Source organism: Falco rusticolus, chromosome 2 (genome assembly GCF_015220075.1).
Source record: "Falco rusticolus isolate bFalRus1 chromosome 2, bFalRus1.pri, whole genome shotgun sequence".
NCBI lineage: Eukaryota > Metazoa > Chordata > Aves > Falconiformes > Falconidae > Falco > Falco rusticolus.
The window spans coordinates 9,704,030-9,726,900 of NC_051188.1; the positions used below are offsets into that span (position 1 = coordinate 9,704,030).

At 40.8% G+C, this 22,871-nt stretch overlaps 1 protein-coding gene across 1 annotated transcript in view; it reads left to right on the top strand.

Annotated features, from left to right (window-relative positions):
• Positions 1-22,871, top strand: part of TYR (tyrosinase) — a 49,390-nt gene that overhangs the window by 8,993 nt on the left and 17,526 nt on the right. The window contains exons 2-3 of the mRNA XM_037377492.1: positions 1,851-2,067; positions 9,853-10,000. Coding sequence (XP_037233389.1) covers positions 1,851-2,067; positions 9,853-10,000 — 365 coding nt within the window. The remainder of the gene's footprint in view (positions 1-1,850; positions 2,068-9,852; positions 10,001-22,871) is intronic.

Consider the following 22,871-nt stretch of genomic DNA (forward strand, 5'->3'; position numbering starts at 1 on the left):
GAGAGTTAGGCACCCCTAGAGGTAAGTACATCTTACCTACCAGACATCTGGCTTAGGAGGGCCGAATCACACTCAGGAGATGCCTCTCTCTCTATTGATTGCAGAGGTCATCCTAAAGTGTTGCTTCAGGCTGGCAATGGGTACACCACTAGCACTGGTGAAATGAATCTCCCACTCACTTCCTTCACTAACAGAGAATCTCGTGTTCTTCCACCCCATTCACAGAACAGATGATGGCTTTCATTCACCTTTTTGTTCACTGATACAATCCATGAACTAGAAATACACCTCCAGGGTGAAAGAAGTCTGGGAGCTTTAGTGTTATGTGTTTTTTCCGCTATGATGTCTCGCTCAATAATGAGACTTTCTCCACACAAAGTTCTCATTAACTACATTGATTCCCTGCTAACCACAGAGTCTTATATTTTGAAGGGATCTCTGGTGATTTGGAATTTTGTTTCGGTGGGTTTTTCAGGAAAAAAAAAAAGCAAACCAATAGACAGCAGTTTTGGTTCAGAGCCTCAGCTTCACGTGAAAGAGATACAGAATGTCTTCTGGGAGTTCTGAACAATGGTTGTTCTGTTTCACTTTCATAGACCCATCAACCATACCACTACACATACCCACCAAACCCTCTAGTCCGATCTTCTGCTTGTTGTTGTGTCGTTATGTTTTTCTCCATCCTCCATGTTAGGCAAGTTCTTGAATATAAAGTAGAAATATGAGTTTGCCCTTGCACTGACTCCCTGTAGGTTTTTGTACCCGAACATGCAAAAATCCTCCCTCTCATTGCGATCACCTCTCTGGCCAAGCAGTGAATGCAGTGAAAGCTACTATAAAAGCTCATGGTCACCAGAAGACCCACATCCTTAGGTAAAACCTAAGTTACTGTGGTTTAAAAAGATATCGAGCAGGGCCTTAGTGACATACAGTCTATGTAGGCACTTTTAACCCACAGCAAATGTAAAGGAGTTTGATTCAGTCAAAATTAGCTATGATTCAAAGCTATATTGGACTACCTTGTTCTTCCAGGTATCTCAGACTGGACTGGCAGCTTCTACAGATCATCTAACAAATAATGACTTGTTATGCCACGTTAACTAGACTTCGCCTCTGAACCCAGAACATTTTTATAAATTATGCTGGATTCTGACAGTATTTAATATCTGTATCCATCTCTCTCTTTAAGGTCCTTTCCCAATACCCATTACTATGGCATCTCAGTTGGTGATATATGTTCACCCCTGCAACATTCCTGGGAAGTAAGGAATGCCTTTTCCCATTTTGTACATAAAACATCATCAAAACATGGTGAAACTAAGTGTCCTTTTATTCTAACAAAGCACAGACAGATATTTTCAGAATAAAGGTGGCGTTTTTTCATATTCCAAGTCAACAATTCCCTTTCTTACTGTGTGGGGAGAAAAATCTGATTATTATGGTTTTGTTCAGTAGTCTGCTGAAGCCAAAAAGCTTCCATTTAGCGACTGCAGTAGCAGATCTAACTCCATTTGTGTCCTGCTGCATTCGTAGGTAACACTGAATTTAGCCTCCGTGAGTTTTCAAGGGCATAAATGAGAACTGATGCCTCAGTCCACATGGGTAATTTCACATACAGACTAGTGTATTCTTTCAAAATGTGAACTGTAGTAGAGGGGTGTCTTCTATGAAACAACCCAGCTTATGTTAAAATCATACATATAAAATTAAAAAAAAAATAGATGTTCTTGCAACAAACATTGCATTGTACATCCTCTTTGCTCCTTTAAAAAAATATTAATCAAGGTACCTCTTTTGTTTGCTTTTGTTTTTTACAATTGCAACTCTGCTAATAGAAAGTGTTTATACAGGTAATCTGTACTCGGTCTGAAGAGTACAACAGCCAACAGGCTTTATGCAATGCCACAAGTGAGGGGCCTATACTACGAAATCCTGGGAACAACGATAAATCAAGGACGCCAAGGCTCCCATCCTCAGCTGAAGTTGAATTTTGCCTGTCCCTGACTCAGTATGAATCTGGATCCATGGATAAAATGGCCAATTACAGTTTCCGAAACACTTTGGAAGGTAACATGTTTTATTCTTTTATGCCATTCCTATCTGTAAATTTTTTCTCTCTGAGGTCAGAGTCTTTAAACTCTGGGCCGTTTGAGCTGATTCCATGAAGCACCACTCAAAAAGAAAGAAAAAGTTATGCTTACTCCTGGAATAACAACAGACAGAAAGAACCATGCTAAAGGCATTTGATAAGAAAATAGAAACTATAGACTAGAACAGACCTTAAATCCCTCTGTTAGGAAATATTGTCTCCTGCTACAGTCAGCACCAGACACAGCAAAGAAATTCAGCACTGCATAAAAGGAGAACATCTAATAATCTATTTACACAGGATCATAACCATGTCCATGTGGGTTACAGGTTTTCCCTGGAATCCACTGTCTTCCAGAGGCCAGGCTGGACAACAAGGGTGAAAGAGGGTGCTGCCAGTTGCCATGTTGCGTCTGCATCCTGCCACTGTGAACTCCATAGCAGACTTCTCCCCAAACTTCAAGGATTAGGGATCAAGTTCTACCTTAGTATATGACCCTTAGTATCATTTGCAAAATAATTTAGCTATTTATCTTAATTATCTAACTACCCAACCTGTTCTGAATGTTCCTAATTTGCAAGGGTTCTTTGCTAAAAGGAGGAGTTATTCTTAATTATCTGCCTACCTGATCTCTTTTGAATCTTGCCAAATTACTAATAAACAAGGATAGCACATTATATACTTATCAATAAATATTTCCACAGTTTCATATATCAGCAGAAACAAATGTGATCTACTTTTGATGTCCCAGAGATGTTTGTTTGCAAGGAACTATGCAAGGGCCAAACCAATGCAATAGAGGAGCTGGTGCAAAGATGAGAAAGCAAAGCTTTTAATATGTTCAATATTACTCTTAATGCAGTGTGGAATGCCATAAAACTTTCTTGGCGTGTGTGTGGGGTGTAGGGGGTGTGTGTATGTGTGAAGTGAACAAGTTTCTGCTCTAAAAACAGTCAAAAATGTGGAATTTGTATGCTGAATCCAACAGAGAATCCAGACGTGAAATGACTCCAGCTCTGGACATAGCTGTGCTTTCTTTCTCTTGAAAACAGAAACCACATGAAGTATGGGAAAGAAAAAGATGACACTGAGTAGAGGTTTGCTCACATTTTCCTTCACAAAGCATGTGAATATATGCAAAGGGTGGAATAGGAGGAGTAGAGAAAAGGGAATTTAAGTAAACAAGTCATGAAATAATGAGGGTCTACTATCATGCTGCTGGTATTGTAATCAAAACCAAAGGCACAGTCTATGGAAGTTGCACAGAGCCACGTACAGGTTTACTGAGAAGGAGAGTCAAAATGGACCGCTCACTTATAAAGCCTAAATTTCAATATCACGGCTGCTCATTAAATAACAATCATTCTGTGAGTACTGGCAGAAAAAGGGCAAAACCTGCTCTTTGTCAATGCTAAGTCTGAACCGGCAGATAAACAGAGCCACAGATCAAGTACACCCCTTCGATACAAATGGATACATTTTCTTGAAACTGAAAATAACAGCAGCTATTTGAAAAAAGGGCAACAATAATAGATGTTCAACAGAATGCACAATGGAAAAAGCACTTAGAGGTCTCAAAAAGCCTGGAAGAATTTATTTTAACTTCAAAATCAGAATCAGTGTTTTGTCTGATCAATCTATCAAACCTTTTCTCCGTCACTGTCTGTCACGTTAATTTCATGGCTAGCAAGCACAGTCACAGCTGGTCTTTGTTAATATCATACTGTCATCTGTCAATCACACTTGAAAAGGGTCATGCTTTAATCTGAATAATGGTAATGTCACTCTGAAAAGAGCTCTGCTGGATCAAATTTTCCTCCAAGTGAATTCTTTTGTTCTGTGTAACAGCCCTTCAGAAGATGAAGAGTGTTCATCTTCCTCCTAAATGAGGTTATGAAGCTCTAGCTCACCACTGTGGTCATTTGGAGCCCTCCACATGCCACACAAGACATCTCACGGTTGCCACCAATAGGTTCTAATGGTTTTCATGTGATTTAGATAGATCTTCTAATAGACTGGGGGAAACCTACATGTCCTTCAGGACATATGCAAGTCAGATACAATTCTGAAGACACACAGCTTAGGTGGCTACAGAAGCAGCATATATTATCTTGGTCACAGTGCCGCATGGCCTCTGGATGCATCAAGTTAGCTCAGTGCAGGGGCAGAACATGCCTGTTTTATAAATCCATCCAGGTGTGCCCTCCCTGACACGCACCCTAGCCCTTTCAGAGTGTCTGTAGGATCCCTCCTATGTGATCCTAAACGGGAAGAAAAGAGATTGAGTAGCTCCTTTTCTCATGGCAGTGAAAGTGGACATTTGCAAGTCCTAGGATACATGCAGAAGAAGCCTGGGAAGATGTAGCACAGTGAGGAAAAACTGTAGGGTAAAACTAAGGCAATGAGTGTCCTTTCCTCAGAAGCTCTGTAGACATGAAATCAAAAAAACAGGACAGTCATACATTAGAATCTCTCTATTTTAGGGGAAATCCTGTTAAGAAAGCGATCATGTTTGCTCATAGCCCAACTCCCAGTGCAATTACCAGATCCTGTATTATTGTCTAACTTGTATAACCTAGCTAAATAAGATTTACAGTGCTCAGGAGCTGCTATGGAAGAGAGCAAAAGTCAACAGAGTGATGTTACCTTTCTTTCCATAAGAATATTTAATTAGAGCCAGAGATCACTGAAATGAAACTGTGTCCACAGCATTCCACGATAAGGCGGTTTTTTTGGTGATGGATCTGTCTGAATGCAAGCCAGATGCGGCTCAGCAGGCATTTACCTGTATTACTATGGCGACAGAGCTTATTCCATCAGACACAGTGTTATTCTGAGGCACTTTTGGGGGGTTGGGTTTTTTAGGATATTTTATTTTTTAATCTGAATTATTTCAACACTCAGCTTTACACTACAGGACCACAAACTTTTCTGTCAACTAACTTATTTAGCTAACAAGATAGTGAACTGTAATTCAAAGCCAAGAATACATGGCTAATGTTGAAAAAGATGGTGGAAAGTTTTTAAACAAGTTTTACTGCCAAAAAATCCCATATTGTATTAGCTTATTTCTTACAAATGGCCTGCTTAGGGTTTTTTTTTGTTTGGTGGTTTGTTTTTTTTTTCTTTGTACAGAGGCCAAGCTTAAATTGCCAGCTTGGATTTATTGTGCCAGTACCCACTTCTGTGTGACGGCATTCCTACAAACTTGCTAACACTCTATAGTTCCTAACATTTACTTTTTTTTCTAAGCAAAAAGCTTTTAAATCCTTCTGTACTTGTTTACGTAACTTTGTGCCAGTAGACCTACGGTCAAATTCTAATCTCTTTTAGATCCAAAGTAAATCCATTAACTTTACTGGAGTTACTCTAGATTTACAAAAGATGACCAGAACCATTGAGTGGCTCCTAATTTACACTGATGTGAGATTTACTTCTCAGTTTTAGTTCTGTAATGGCAAACACCTGTCATCTCTTAGAAGAACTGATCACATAGAAGAACTCCTTCTGGGCAAAATTTTATGCTCTTCTGTGCTTGAGTGCACTGGAACAAAGACAACATTGTTTTACTCTTCAAAGGGATAGATACCAGTATCATTATGAGCAGATGCCAAAAACACAGGATGAATCTGTTTGACTAATAGCAAATGCTGCTATAGAGTCAGAAATTACATCACTGAAGAATAACCACAACAGCCATAAACAGCAAAGGTTGATCACGTTCAGTAAAACAACACCCCTCTGAGGCTGAGCACATGAGTTGCCTTCTTACTCTGGGACAGGCCAGCTTCAGCTTTGCCTGAAAAACAACAGGTTAAAAGCAGTTTGCACATTGTCCCTTGAAGTAGAAGCAATTATTTTAAATACGATTTGTTGAATCTTGACCCTAACTGTGGAACACTGCTGACTTCACTGGATTCTTCATGGATACAAGAAGAGAACAGAAAATCAGTCTCATTTATAAGCATCAGGTGAGATCAGAAATGGATTAGGTGACTGCAAAGGAAATAGTTGTTTCTTCTTTATGCAGTTCAGTTTTGGTGTAACATCTTGAAAGCCAGCTCCTAAGAATAAGAGATGGCTGAAAAATTTAAATTTCTTTTTATTTATGAGCAAATTCCACATTTTAAATTATTTTATTCATGGCAACTTCAACTGAAGATCAGTGTCTTCTAAGGTTTGCACAAAGTGACAAAAGAACATTAAAAAAATTCTAAAACTATATCATTTTCATTATTCATGAATTAACTCATGACACACAGTATCAAGTCAAGCCATGTCACAGCATTCCACTGTCTGTCACACTTATGTATTGTTGCCACTGTTCTGTCATGAAATGATAGAATAAACCATCAAACATTTCAAAATCTAATTTCATTTTGATAGGACATTTTCTCTTTTTTCTCAAATAAGAGATTTTAATCTGGAAAATTTCTCTCAGTATTTTGGGATCCATATAGCTAATGAAAAATGGTTTCTCAAAATGGAGTTTGCAAAAAAAAACCCTTCTAATTAAAAAAAGTTTTAGCCTACAGCCAACATTCCTTAACCAGCTCAAACCACAACCTCTGGGTAAAATTTAGATGCACATTGAGAAAGTGCTGTCAAGTTGCAGATGGTCATTACTAAAGAACAAGAAAGACTATTCAGCCCAGACCACAGTGAAGCTCTACAAGAGACATTTTATAAAAAAAGCCTGAGATGATGACATGGAATAAATCAGATAATCCCAAACTTTCATTTACTAGAGCCCCCTAGGCCAAATTCTGCAGATCTTGCAGCTACCTCACTCTAGAGAGGTTATGGTAATAACATTGTTTTAGAAAATATGTAAGATTTAACCCTGAAAAAGATTCTGTGAGATAGCCAATGGCAGAAAAACTCCACGAACATTAACCAGAAGAACATCACTGACTTCAAAGACTAGCAAGGGGTATGGCCTTAAAATTCTTATATCTATATTTTGCTTTCTATTTTATGTGCATCTGACATGAACTTCTCTAAAATGTGAAATCCTTATTAAAGAAAAAATCATCATCAGGGAGAGTGGAAGTAACTAGATCAGCCAGTTCAGTTCAGACATAGAATTATAGAATCCCCTAGGTTGGAAAGGACCTTAGGATCACTGAATCCAGCCATTAACCCAGGACTGCCAAGTCCAGCACTAAACCATGTCCCTAAGCACCACAGCTACATGTATTTTAAATACCTCCAGGGATGGTGACTCAACCACTTCCCTCAACGGCCTCTTCCAATTCTTGACAACACTTTCAGGGAAGAAATTTTTCCTAATATCCAATCTAAATCTCCCCTGGTGCAACCTGAAGCCATTTCTTCTTGTCCTATCCCTTGTCACTGGGAGAAGAGACTGACCCCCACCTGCCCACAGCCTCCTGTCAGGCAGCTGTAGAGAGCGATAAGGTCCCCCCTCAGCCTCCTCCTCTCCAGGCTGAACACCCCCAGTTCCCGCAGCTGCTCCCCGTCAGAGCTGTGCTCCAGACCCTTCCCCAGCTCCGTTGCCCTGCCCTGAACATGCACCTCAATGTCCTTCTTTCTTAGGGATATTAAGGATGCCACAGTTGTTAAGCAGTCTACTAAGATCATCAGAGGAGATAGGATTGTTGGAATGGTTCCTCCATTCCTGTAGCACTGAGCAATGCTAATGCTCTCTGAGCTCTGCATACCTTCTGCTAAGCATACTTACAGCACTTGTTGCAGATGAGCAACTGAGGAAAAAACTACCAATTTTCAATACATAAAGCTTTGCACTTCACTGATTGTACATGGACTTAAGTGGTCTCCCTTATTAGATTGCAAAATCCACAGTTAATATAATTAAATACTCCATTAAAAGACATGCACGTGAGCTAACTGCATGTTCAGTGAGAGCCACCTATATCTCATCCTAAAAACTGTCAGGCAGCCTTAATTTTGTGTGGCACCGTTAGCTCCTCCTATAATAAACTCTGGGCTAAATCCCTACCTGATTTAATTTGGCCTGGCTCCAGTGAAGCTAATTCCAATACACTGATTACTGTTGCTAATTTGCAACACCACAAGAAGAAGCAGAATCAGGTTTATGATCTCTTTAAAATGCGATTTTTCTCTTATTGAAATCACTGGTAGAAATTCCATTCCCTTCAGTGATGTATGTCCTAATGGCTATTTCTAATGCACTCTAATTAAACGAGGGTTTAAAAGGATGTCAGAATGCTACAGCTTCCTATACTGGCCAGATGATTTAACAGCTCACCACCCTCAGGGACAGTCCTGCTTCTCTACGCAGTCTCCAACAGCCAGTTGCTCTTCCTCCTCTTTTTTTACCAACACTGGTTCTCATCGTACCCTTACGCGGGATAGTGTATCTTAGTAGCCTGGAAAAAACCTGACATCCCATACTCCAGGGCAGTTTACTGCCAGACTAGTGAGTTACATCAGTTCACAGAAGGACTGACGAGTTGCAGTCAATGCGTGGGAGAGGAGGGCAGAGCACAGGGCAAGGCACGTGAAGGTGGTGGAGTTCCCCTTACCTAGACACAGGGAGGTCTTATTTCAGCACACTGCACTATTAGAGCTGTAGCCTCACATTTGCTGCAGAGGTGATTTTACTACATCCACCTCAGCAAAGCTTCCCATACTCAAAAAAATTCCTTATTCTTTCACCTGTTCTTTTTAATTGGCTCTACCCCGTTTCATAGCATGTCATTCTGAATAGCTGATTATAGCGAAGCCTTTTGAGAAGTCTGAGAGAAAATAATATGACCCTGACTAATAAAGTGACATCGCATTGTGGGTTTCTTCCTGCTAACTTTACAATTTATATGGACTTGCCTTAGCAAGAAATTAGGTATTAGAACTTCTCATGTGCATGGTTAAACATGATGTCACTTTTGACACTGACTGAATGTGCCCCAGTTAACTGGGAGGTGGAGGGTGGGGTTGCTAAAGCTGTTCCAGTTACAGACTTTTTGATCATTAAGATAAATTGCTCATAAGCAGATGTTCCATGAGAAGTTCTCCAGAGCCAGGATAAGTATTCTGTATATTTTTTATGAATTATTAGATCAAGTGTTTGCAATGCATTAAATTTTAAGAAGTATCCCGAGTCTGATATAAATCGTCTAGCCTCCTGCCTGGACTCTGCATAAAGTTTATCTTCCCTTAAACATACTTAAAATGCAGCTGGATATAAGTGAAAGAGTTGCTTCAGAATGATGTACAGATAGCTGATTTTCAGTTAATATTCACAGAAATTTCCTACATCAATGATCTCCAGAGGTCCCTTCCAACTCTGCCCACTCTGTGATTCCGCAATTCTGTGTTCTATAGAAACAAACAATATTAAATGACTGAGCCTGTTTTATCTTAGGAACCTATAAGTATAGAGATCAAAAAGGAAAATAAAATGAATACATTTTTTCAACATAAATAAATGTACACACAAAAATGTCTGCAGGGATTATGTTGCCTTTTAGCAGTCAGACACAATGGACAAAGAAATTTAAAAATATAAAGCAATTAAGCAGTACATTTGCTGACATGCTGCATTAGCTACATGGCAGAAGTTTTAATTTAGCTTATTGTCATTTCATCTTTGCTATGCCTTTGAAATATATTAGCACTCCTTTACATGTTTTCTTAAGCCCTTGTCTAAAAAACTGAATGCAAATGAAGTGAAAGTAGGTACTTTGATCTTCAGGCTTACTGGAAAAAGAATTATACGCATTGTCATATCAGCATATGATTTCTTCTTGAATATACAGGCTTTGCTGATCCACAGACTGCAATATCAAACATATCTCAAAGTGGTTTGCATAATGCACTTCACATCTACATGAATGGCTCCATGTCCCAAGTACAAGGCTCTGCAAATGATCCTATCTTTGTACTACACCATGCTTTTGTTGACAGGTGAGTTTAATTCTTCTTAGTAAACCTAATTTATTCTGTGTTTTTACAGTGTGCTTTTCACCTATATTTCAAAACTGCAAATACTTCACATGCCTTTACATGCACAGTATTTTCAGACATGTAGAACTGAGCTTTGCTGTTATTCGAGAGCAACTGTCTTTCCTAACCTGTCGGTATGTTCACTGGATGAAATATAATTTGACAAGTTGACAAATGCATTCAGCTTTTATTACCAAAGTAAAAATAGTTCTTCAGTGATGTCATAGTGATTAATATATATGGATGCGTATGTCAGGAAGTTTGGACTAAAAGTGTGTGACTCATTTTAACACGACGATAATCAGTTGGAGCAATTCCCTTACGTTCTAAATGTCAGTGCTGTTTTAATTTCTATTCCATAAGGAAAATCCAAGCATGCTATTCATAAATAAAGAAGAAAAAAAATGTATTTCAGTGAGACAAACAAAATTGTGACTGTCTCTTGATAAAAGAGTACAGCTGCAGAGAATGAAAGCAAACAGAAGGCTATAATGTTTATTAATAAGAAAGAGTAGGGGGAAATGGTTTTGCAAGAGAAGAGTGAAATTGCTGTTAAGGACAGAATTCCAAGATTTACTCGTGACCTTAAAAACTTCTGTGTCACTATAACACATGCAAATGGCTACTAAGAATTTACTATAGACTGTATTACACCACTGTGGTGACTAAAGAGCAATAAAAAGGAAGTTAGCTAAGCAAAGGAATGTAAAACCACACAAACAATACTCATTCTGGAGCAATTTATATCTTCTTACTAATCTTCCCCTACTTTCCCACCATGCACTGACTGTGACTTAGCTAATGCAATGCTTAGAACAAACAAAATATTACCCTGTACAAACTTTTGGGACTCTTTCATAAGTTTGTATGCTCAGAAACCTGCTGGCTGAGACTCTGCCTGCAGCAGCAAGGCACTTATTCGGATGAAAACCAAAATGATTTTGGGTCACTAAGGCATGCAGCACAGGAGGGGTGCAGATTACTACTTGCAGGCATCATCTTGCAGTGAAGTTTTCCAGTTTCACGCAGTTCACACCGAAACTCTTATATAAAACTTTACCTTATTTAACCAAAAAGCTAGTAGGTGTAAAAAGATAAATTTGAAGTCAGGCTTTTTTCTTCTCAGTTTATACATTTAACGAGCCTAATGGTTGTATTCTTCATACTTTACCCATACAGAAATAGGGCGCATCAAGTCTAAGCAGTTCACCCAGCCATCCATGGAATGGTTCCTTCAAAGGGTGATCCACCTGTCTTCTGATCCTAATACCGTAGGGTATAATTAGCCTTCTGGGGGTGTCAGTTTTGAAACTCTTTTCTTTGAAAAGCTTTTCTTCATAACTTTTTAAACATTAAACAGTATCGTTTAGCTGCAATATAGCATATCCACCCATTCACTGTTTGACAGGATGGATGCACAAGGTTTCAGGTGTGGTTACAAATTTTGAGTTTGGTGCCTGGAAATTAGCTTTCCAATATCTAGGCTATCAAAAAATGGATCAATTGAATATTCAGAGGAAAGGAACGCAGAAGAGAAAGCATTAAAAGCTCCACCATATCAAAAGAAACATTTTTCTTAAGACATTCACACTTCTATAAGACCTACTCATCTCCTAGCTCCCACTCATTGCAGGGCTTAAGTAGCACCTTGGTCTTCATGGTGACCCCTCCCACAGAGGAATTTCAGTCACAGTCATTACGAACCCCTGGAAACACTTCTCATAACTGTAGTTACTATCCATTTTAGAAGGCAAAACTATTTGTGAAAGATAACATCATTAAATCCTACTACTGTTGTGGAAATAAATCACTGCACAGGCACTGTGGGGGCAATACAGATATCCATGATGCAACCTCATCCCATCTGTTGGCAGAAAGGATATTGCCAGTGCTCTGCAGCTGCTGTGTGTATGGGCTTTAGTACACACAGATGTAAAAACTGATGATAATGCTGCCTTTTGTATAAGTGACAGAAATGCATTAGCATGATCAGGGTTACTTAGCAGCCTTATCCATGACAGATTAATCATGCTTTTAGTTATAATTAATAAGTGACTGATAGGTACATACAGTACATTTAAAAAAACCCTGTTCCTCTCCTACATAGACTTTAAATCTGAAGGGCTGAGAAGTTCTTTTCTGAGGCAAGCAAGAACACAAAGAATAGAGGAAACAGGAGAAACAGTCTCCACAGCAGCAGAAACACTTTTTTTTATTATAATTTTTTTTGGTCCTTATCAACTTTTCTCATTTGAGCAGAACACTTTTGAGCTGATTGCTATCACTATCTTGGGCCAAAGGGCTTTAAACTAACTTTTTAACTACATTTTCTGCAAGGACAGCATCTCTTCCAGGCCTTGGCAGAAGACACGGAGAGTTGTGAGACAGGGGTTTACTGGCAAAGGCTGTAAAAAGACTGGACACAAGCACCACAGGTCTGCTGGTTCTTGCAAAGGCAGGGAACAGCTGTGTGTCATGAAACCAAGAATGGTCCAGTGCTTTGAGCATCCAAGGAAGACCCAAAAGAGGGACGCCTCACTCCACTGCTAATTCCTTGGGTGAAACAGAGCATGTAGTTTGCTCTCCCAAATGCACACCTCCTGGAGATGTGTTTCCTTCCCGTTGATTTCAACAAGACTTCTGAGGAGCTGTTGATCTGAGCTTCAGCTAACCCATCTGTAAAGTGGGTGATATTAGATGCCTACGTAACACGGACACTGTCAGGGTAAATGCATTAACGACTGTCAAATGCTCAGTTACGACCATAATAGGAGTGATAGAAGTAAGGCAATAGATCATTGGAACTGATTTTACATAGAAACATATGGTACAGAGGAGGATAAACAAGTGTATACGGAGTTTGCTGACAGGTGTGAGCCAAATGTTAGGAACTGCTTTCCAAACCAAGCAACAGTCAGCCTCCGATCTGTTATCCCCAGCTTTTCCTCCTGGGGCTGATGCACAAAATGGGGAAAGGATGGACAGAGCAGCAGTACAGTTGAGATTTTTCAGGTGAAAAGCAAAGCATTTGCTTACAAATGTTTTTTGTTTTTGGTTTTGGTTTTTTTAAGGTAATTTCCTTTCAGCAGTGCAGAAGTATGAAAGTACCGAGGCAACAACTTTCTTAGCAATGATAAATCAGGCTCCTTGCCTTCTTACTTGCTAGCTAGAAGACCTCGGTGTTTGGTAAAAGCAGGTGACCACACTTGAAAATTATTAATTACTAATTGAGTGGCTCAAAAAAAAAAGAATTATGCAACAAAATACACATTCAGCAAATATGAGAGCTTTTTTAGCTCTCTGAAGTATTTCTTTTAATTGCAAATCTCTTTGCTATTCAGATATGCTCTACAGTCAGCACAAGGGAATAACAAGGGAGGAGTCAACCCACTCAAGCTGGAAGGAGCAGCTGCACAAGCAGTGAAAACAAGGGCCCACAATCCCACTTGAACTCACTAGGGTGTTTTCTGTGCTTTGAAAAGGAACTCCTTCCTCTGTCCTGACTCTTTCAGACCCTCCATGCCCATAACCTCATAGTGCCTTCATCTGTTCTCCCTGCACTTCTGTCCCTTGAATGTTTCTTCCATCTTTCTTCTTATTTCTTCTGTACATCTCCTCTTTTTGACTTCCACATCGCACTCCAACAATTCCCCTTGCAAACTGCAAGAAAAACTAAATAGCAGTCAGGAAAATAAGCTGCCATTAAATATCTCCATACTACATTATACCTGTACAGGATGAGGAGCAGCTGAGGGAACTGGGGGTGTTCAGCCTGGAGAGGAGGAGGCTGAGGGGGGACCTTATCGCTCTCTACAGCTGCCTGACAGGAGGCTGTAGACAGGTGGGGGTCAGTCTCTTCTCCCAGTGACAAGGGATAGGACAAGAAGAAATGGCTTCAAGTTGCACCAGGGGAGATTTAGATTGGATATTAGGAAAAATTTCTTCCCTGAAAGTGTTGTCAAGAATTGGAAGAGGCTGTTGAGGGAAGTGGTTGAGTCACCATCCCTGGAGGTATTTAAAATACATGTAGCTGTGGTGCTTAGGGACATGGTTTAGTGCTGGACTTGGCAGTCCTGGGTTAATGGCTGGACTCAATGATCCTAAGGTCTTTTCCAACCTAAACAGTTCGTTGATTCTGTGATTCTAATTTAGAACCAATTTTCTAGAGACATACCATAGGGTGTAGGATTTCAATCTCTTGCATTTCTAAAGTCTGGTCTTGTTAGAATACGTGTACAGCTAGAGCCAGGTTGTCAGTTGTGGTGATGTCACCACTACAGGACCTTTTTCTCCAGCCTTCATGAGAACCACACAGCTCAGAATAGTGCTGCAACTGTCATTCCATTAACCCAATGCTCTGCCCAGGTATTCCTCTCTGTTCATACCCTCCTCCAATTCCTTTGTTCTCTGTCACATCAGATGAACTGCTGGTCTCTGTTTTCAAGGCTGTTCACTGCCCATCCCCAAGTCATTCCTTATTCATTATCAAGGAACTCACTCACCCCTCCAATAAGTTCATTATATGTATCTCTATCGTACATCTGTTTGGCATTCACACAAGTCCCTCCATACCCCTCCTAGCTGGGCATTGTTCACCCTACACATCCACAGATTCAGTCACTGTTCTTCCCTTCAACATGACACTTACAAAAAACAGTAAACCGAAACCTTCACTTAGTGGGTGGACTATTGCCATCCCACTATATGTTTGCCTAGTTCTCTTCCCATCTGTTTGTATCTATCTGTTGTCCCTTGTCCTGTGTGTATATTATAATCTCTGGCATTAAGGGATTGCCTAATTGTGCTGGTCTGTGCAGTGCTTGTCATATTCTTAGCCTCTGACTGTGAGTCTTAGATATTAAAGCCACAGGTGATAGCAACTGCTTTACTTACAATCATCTGACATGCCAACAGCATCAGACAGTCAGACAACCCTACGCTGATCTTGTTGCTTCAGTTACTCTTTTGCTTGCTATCACACAGGACTAAATTCTTGCAGCAAAGAGACAAAACCTCCAGGGCTGGGGATGTGTGCATGTGTATTTGTGTGTGTGTACATGCACTCTGCTAAAAGTAATCCAAATCAAGCATAAAGCCACATAGGGAATGGAGACACTCATTTACAGATACTTTACATACATGCATACTTCCAAGCAGGTGCAGAAGAAACTCTCCTACGCATCAGCTTCAGAGCCCAGTGAAAATGTCACAGATTCTGCCTAATCAAGGCAAATGTCTTCATGCTGTTCAGCAACATCAGCTGCCATGGACTCCTCTGCAGGATGCTAAAATAACCTCTTCTGCTTCAGTGGCAGGATGGAGCTGGGAGCTTTAGGAAATGCCAGACTCTGGCTTATCTGAAGATCTAACAATAAAATGTTCTTTATCACATTGCTTATCAGTAAAGTGTTAAATTGGAAAACATGTATGGAGCAATCTGTTAAAGAATATATTAGAACCCAAAATCTACACATCCTAATTTTCATGCCACCAATGTCCCATTCTCTAAGCCAACTGTATGGACACTTTCAGTACCTGTGGACCTCATATACTCACTTTCATGCCAGTCCCTTCTTTTACTCAAAAAAAAAAAAAAAACCAAACAAAAAACCAAACAAAAAAACCCCCACCCTTAACATTATGTCAAAAATGATTTTGTTGGAAAATACTTTAACAAGAGGAAATTTGATTTTCACTCCCAGGAGATGTCAAAATAAAAGCTTCTTATTTTTACTCTGTTTTTGAAACAGAACATTTTCATTTTCTCTTTAAATGTCATCTCAGTTTTTTTAAACCAAAAAATGGCACGAGAAAAACCAAGTTGTTCTCTTGTTTTGAAATGTTGACAGGAAACAAGAACTTTTTTTAGCAGTTAAGAACTATTTGCTTCAAGAATTTGGAACATTTGGAGAGAAAATATTCAAAAAGAAACATTATAAATTCTTGTAAGGCAATACTAGGTTTCCAGACTTGTTTAATACATGAAATAACAGTCATTCCTTATCCTGCACTGTCTCCAATGGGAGAAAACACAGAGAAAGCATGAGGCCAAGGAATTATTTTCCACATTTGGTGTATGGAAACTTAGAGACAACAAAACAAGTGACTTAAACACAGCTGAGATGCAGATTGTAATAAAATGATATATCAAGTAATAATAAAGCGGTGTAAAAATGGAGGAATCGCTGCAAAAACATTAAGTGCATGATTAATTTTCTTCCTTGATATGGGCACAGCAAGACTCTTACTGCTTTCTGTTTGCAAAAAAATGATGACACAGCCTAAAAGCTATATTTTTCTGGAGCTGAATGCACTATGGCTTGGAGCCACATGAAATCTGTTAGACAAAGGTAGTTCAGGAGGTTGCAATTAGCAATATACCTCCTCCCACAGTAAGAGTATAACCCACAGTAATTCTGTATTGTGTCAGCTCAGGATCTTACAGTCTGTGCCCAGCACTGTATCCTCCCAAACACCTGTGTAAAGGCAGCAGGTGAGGTAAAGTCACCTCCACAATTGCCCCTGGTACAAAGGTGAAACACAGTTAAAGTTCTTCCACTCAGTGAAACCATGGACATCACTGAGCTACTGCTGTGCCCAGGGGTAAGCAAGTACAGCTTTTATGAGCGAAGCCCCTGGAATTTCCTCCTGACCTAGGGATGTTTTGCACCATTTCCAGAATAGAGCTGAGATGGTGTTTGGCAGGACAGCCCCTAATGCTCCCAAATACTACCTTACCTCCTAAAAGCTTTTGCACTTTCTTGATATATCCTTTGATATCTGACAGCTGGGTGAAATCTCATTGAAGCTGGTGGGTGTTACACTCATTTCTTACTCAGGATACATGTTCATAACCTCTAGGTTGCCTTTTAGAATTAAACGTCTGGATTATAAAGTGTTATTGCAGGAAGAAAAAAAAAAAAAAAGAACTGAGTTCATGGTGTGGCAGACATTGGAGTGGTGGGATGGAATCAGTGGGAGCTGGATGGTTTCAGTGGGACTGTACGCATATGTTGAACACATGCAATATGGATAAGGAGGGGAAAAAACACTTCAGAGGCAGACAGGGATGGCAGCAGGAAGCCAAGGACAGCCGGAGAAGCACTTAAATGTGATCATTGTGGAGCAGCAGCACAATATCCAAAGAAGTCCTGATAAACCATTTTGTCTGTAGTGCGATGAGTAGAGCGGCACACTGTGTAGGAGATTACCCTGGTCCTCCCCTCGCAGAGAGCTCCCCTGTCCCATGGCACCTGGGTGAGTGAGGGCATCAGCACTGCAGCTGATGACCTGCTCACACCTGGCTACCTGACTCCACGTAGCCCTGCAACAGAGCCACAGCCGGTGGAGCTGCCGGCTTCTCCCTCGAAGGAACCCCACCTTCAGCTTTGTTTAAGCTGTGCTTTTCTTGAACTGCATTGCACACATCTCCTTTTGAGCCCCACGTATAGTCAGTAAGAATGTAGTCAGTTACAGTCTAGTGACCAGCTCAGATGCAAGTATCTCTGCTGAGGCACACTTCTGTCTCTTGATCAGATGAGTCCGCTCAAAAGATTTCTTTATATCTCTGTATAACACTTGGCACAGAGGGTTTGTTTAAACTCAAGTTCAGAAATTACCATAATGCCAGCAGCCACAATACGTGTAATGCTTAAGGTGTACGACCCATTACTTGTATGTGTAACAACACCGGGCCTGGAAAAGTTACGTCCCCACCTCCCAAGCTGCTGGGGCAATTAATTACATTTTTGGAATGCATCCTGGGTGGCAGTTGCCTCTTCTCCCTGTCTTGAGTGTATTACATGACTCCTACTGGGAAGAGAGCCCTGATCAGCATACACACCCACATCCCACCAGCAGGCTCCAGCTCTCACCCTTCTCTGATGCTTAACAAAATCACCACATTACCAGCAGCTGCTATGCTGGAAGCCACCATGTCACAGAAACCAGCTGTTTTACCAGGAGGGGCAATAGAGGAAGAAAACTGCTTTCCAGCAGAGCACTTCATATGAGGGTGGTCAAGAATTACTTTGGTCACAAGCTTTATGGGCACATGCAAACTCCTACAACAAGCATGAGGTACAGAGCAGATCAGTACTGAAGGGGTGGGAAACTCAAGCACAGAAAATTTTAGAAATGAAAGCAGGGAAGGATTCATTTTAATTTTGCTTCCCATTAGGGGTGTCTACAAAAGTGCAGGAGGACACACACTCCCTCTGTTACCACAAGCCCTCAGTTGGCCCTGAACCAGAGTTTCTAACCTTCTCCTCTTAACCTCTCAGTCTTAGTAGCATGTTAACCAGAGCTACTCAGCTTGTTTGATGGAGCTGACTCACTCGAAGTGGGCTCAGTATGTGGGTAGAGTGAGTTCACATCTACTGCAAAATACCACATAAATATATCCACGGAAAACAGAGTGTAAGTGGGGTGTTGCCGAGAAACACAGATCCCCAGTATCTCTCATTTGATATCCCTGTGTCTGGGGCTGAAAGGCAAATCATACACCAAGATACTGGAGCTGGACTCCAACATCTATTTCAGTAAGCCTGGGCAATTCCTGCTACTGCAATTGCAAAGCACCCAAAGAAAGGTAGGAACAGCTCCGGAGGGTCACACCACAGGTCTGTCTAGCCTATACCATGGCTAGAGTGGTGGCCAGAAGCCAAAGCAAAGGAGTATAGGTTTAGAGCAACCCTCCTCCAGAAGACCTCCCTGCTTTGCCCATTGGACAGACAGGGGCTGAGTCTATATAGTACACTTGAGGTTGCATATGGGTCTAAAGTAACCCACTCTCTTAAATAAGTCCTCTGGCAATCCAAAAATACACCATACAGGATCAGTGGCAGAAATAAGGACAATGAACAGGCTCTGAAGATAAATGTTCTTTTTTATCAATTAACCATACATAAAATCTATAGTGCTGCTGATCACCTTGATTGACGGGAACAGCAACAAGAAGGTTAAACAGACATCTTCTGGATTACATGTGAAATACAGTAGCTGGCCATCTCACCCACCATGTATTCTTTAGGCTAGATGTTTGTAATGACCCATTCTGCTCTCAAAAATCAGTAATATAGGAGGTTTAGTTCAAATAGTTCCATTTAAAGTGCATGTTTCATATCACTCTTACTGCAAGATTTTAGTTCAGCCAACGCAGTTACAGAATGGATCACTTTGTACACTACATATTATGCAAGCAATTAGTATTTTTTTAAAAAAGGAAAGGTTACTTTGTCCTGAAACTTTGCAAGAACCACATGGTTAGTCTTCACCTAGTCTCTTAATGCTGGAGGAGGAGAAAGCTCTCTGTGACACAGCGATCAAGACAAGCTCTGATGCAGACAGCTAGCACAGTGTTGAATTTCCTTCCTGCAGCTCTTCTGCAATAATAGCTGATGTAACTGTTCAAATTGTAAAAAATCACAGGAAAACATGGTACTTTTCTCACCCACATGTAGCTACCTTCTATTCATCAAAAGAAATTATCACTTTGCTACCGTAGATGTGATTTATATATTACATGCCCTTGTGAACTTCAATAACGACAATCTTTCAGTCTCAAAAGAATTGAATTACAGAGCACAGGAGTGAGTTACATAGAGTCAGTCCAGCTACCTCCACAGCAGTCCATTTTAATCTGCTTGTTATCTTTGTCTTCAGGGGAAATTAGTTATTAAACTTTGGAGCAGCTGGCATTTGTACTATCGCTTACTTCAAGTGATGTTTTTCTGTAGCTGCAAACCATGGCAAAGATGAACCCGAGAAAGTTAACATGGGATATACATTCCAGAAAATGTTAACTTATTTCTTCCCATGCAACACATAGTTGCATTTATATTTCCTTATTTACAAAGCACACAGGACAGCATCGTGTATTTTCTATATCTCAGGTTTTGCAGTGTTGGACACAATTGGAGACCTAAATCTGAATGAGAAACAAATGTTTCTAGCCAAACATTGCCCTAGTTTGACAGCAAGAGGTGAAACAATACACATGATGACAGCTATTTTAAGGAATAAGAATTTCTCTTCTCCACTCAAGAAGAGTCACTGCCGACTTTCATTGGTGTAAAACAGAGTCTGGCTTCACTAAGAAAAGTGATAGAGTTTAGATCCAGTATCTGACCGAATCTCAGTCCAGGTAAGCCTCACCTAAACTCCTAGTTTCTTTCCAGCAGAGGTGGAGAATAAGCTTCTGCAGGAGTTCGCTTGCTTTGTCAATAACAGGGTTACAATGAGGCATTACCTAGTCCTGCACTAGAGAATACTGACATTCCTCTGCAGATTCCTACACTATTTCCAACACACGGCTCCTGCCTCTAGCATCGTGAGCAATGTGTCATGCTCAGCTTATCCATTATCTCCCTCTCCAGTAGGAATAAAGCTCTTTATGTTGTAATCCATCAGCAACTGATCAAATGTAAGCTGGTCTCAGCACTTGTTGGTTCATTCTACCTAATTTTCTGAGAAGGCAGAAAATAAGAATATTTCTGTGAGGTTCATCGACTGGGAAAGTGCCCAGCATGTTAGGCTTTGTGGTACCGGAGCCATGCCCCAGACTTATATGCAATGGGGTGAAGCCCCAGGTAGCTATATGGGTTTCCTGGGAAGAGTTAGGCATTTTGCAATGTGACTCCAAGAAATCGGCACAGCAAATGTGGAATAGAAACACAGGACTTCCGCAGCTCTCTCTGAGAGAGGAGCAGCATTTAGGTCTACACCACCAGCAGCAGTGTCTCCTCAGGGTTGTTTTATCTGAATCCTCTGCAGGACTAGGACGCCTGAGCAGCTGTTTTCTCCCAACAGAGGCTTGAGGAGCTGCTGCCTTTGTTATTCTAGAAGAGAAACACTTGGAGCACTACGTTATTGGAACAATGACTGGAAGCTATGTAGCCCTCTGCACCCAAATGAGCATGTTAAGCAGCAATGAGAGATCCAGCTGCATCTTCTCCAAATGGCTATGGATACTCAAATTGGTTTTACAGTCCCAGTTTGTGCAGTGCCATAAATGAGAACAAAGGAGATGGAAGGAAGTACAGATGTCTGTAGTGGGATGGGAAAGCAGAGCAGTGCCAAGATCCTCAGGCACCACATGGCTCCCCAGCTCTGGTGGTACTTTGTAACGGGTGGGAAGGTGTCAGTATTGTGCACGTTGTTACGCCTTATCCAGAGAACGGTCCTTTAGGAGGCAGCCTGCAGCCAATATCAATCTGGCTGGATACGTAAAGAGCTTCATGTTATCTGCACGTTGCCCCTCAGTGTTGCAGGTGGTCTATTCCACCGTGGTCCACTAAAACAAACAAACTTTGCTTCAGAAGTAACCAAAGGGAGTTGGAGCAAAAGGAAACAATACAGTAGGCCAGATCTTTCCTGAAAATGAATTTTCATATTTCACAGACATATGATTGATCTATATGGGAATATATGCTTCAAGAAAAAAATCAGAAGCACAACACTATAAAGAGGAACAGCTCCACTGGGCTAAAAACATGTCTTTTTTTTTGTCTGTTTTGTTCAAGCCTGTGTTTAAAGTGTTAGGGGTTGACAAATCTAGAAGCCCAAACTGCCATAGCTCTGCATTCTTGGGTCCAACCAGTAGTGAGGTTGAGCATGTATTCCCTGTAGATGTATACACACAGAGTAGTTATATATGTGTATGTGCTTGATCAGCTACACAGATCAACATAAGAAATACAGCACTCACACAAATTCCAGCAGCACTAACAACTTCATCCTCTTGCCTTCTTCAGATGACCAGGATGAAAGCCTGTTATGGAAAATAGGCATACATATATGCAGATATATACATACACAGTCTAGATTCCCTAGTAGCTGGCCTTAGACACCCAGTCTACCCATTAACTGCCCCTGGATCCCCTGATCTCCCAGTTGCCTCACTCACAAGCAGACACACATGCACAAACATGTCTCTCTGGCAGCTGGTCTGGGGAACTGGCAGGGAAGTAATTTGACAGTGGTACTGCAAGGGTTTGTGGAAGAGGCACTGTGCCCAAGGATGCTTGCTGCGTGCTTCAAATTGATGGTGGAAGGCTGGATGTTCCCCAGCTCCTGAGGCCAGACACAGAGTGAGAACTGGAACCCAGGGCAGTATGCAGCAGTGATTCAAAGTCAGGGAGACATAGCCTCAGAGACCTTGGATGGGTTTCTCACAGTAATTGAGGGCAGCGTCTTAATTTTTAATCAGACACTTGCATTATGACCAGTGTGATTTGTTTACAACTTTCCTGAGAGTCTCTGTAGTGTCTTTAGCCAACTTAAAACACGAAGAAAAAGCAAAAGGACACTGCAATATAACCGCATACATTGGCAAACAGTACAGTGCCTTGACTTTACAACCTCAGCATCAGCAGCTCTTCCAGGGCTAAAGCACCGATGTTTCTCCCAAATGCTTGGGATGGGAATTACCTGAGGTGACTTTGTAATACCGGCTACCTAGTGCCAACTTTTAAAGTGATGACTACTGTGTAATCACAGTCCTTGGACTAGCATTTCAGCTTCCCTCAATTTGTTTCCTTTTCCCTTTATTTCCAAATTCAAATACATGTTCCTTGCCAGATTTCTTCTACACAATGTCAGATCTCATGATACTGAAACAAATTGTATAAATGACCTCTAAGCATCAATGTTCTGTTTTCCTTCTGCCATGGTCAGTCTAATCTAGCCTCAGTCTCACAACTGTAGAATGAAAGTCTCTGTGTCAAATCTGGCACAAACTAGTCCATGGCTTCAGATTAGGATGAGATAAATTTATTAGTGGCTTACAAAGTTGCCTTTTAGTAGCTGAACCGTTAGTATGGTGTGCGGGCTT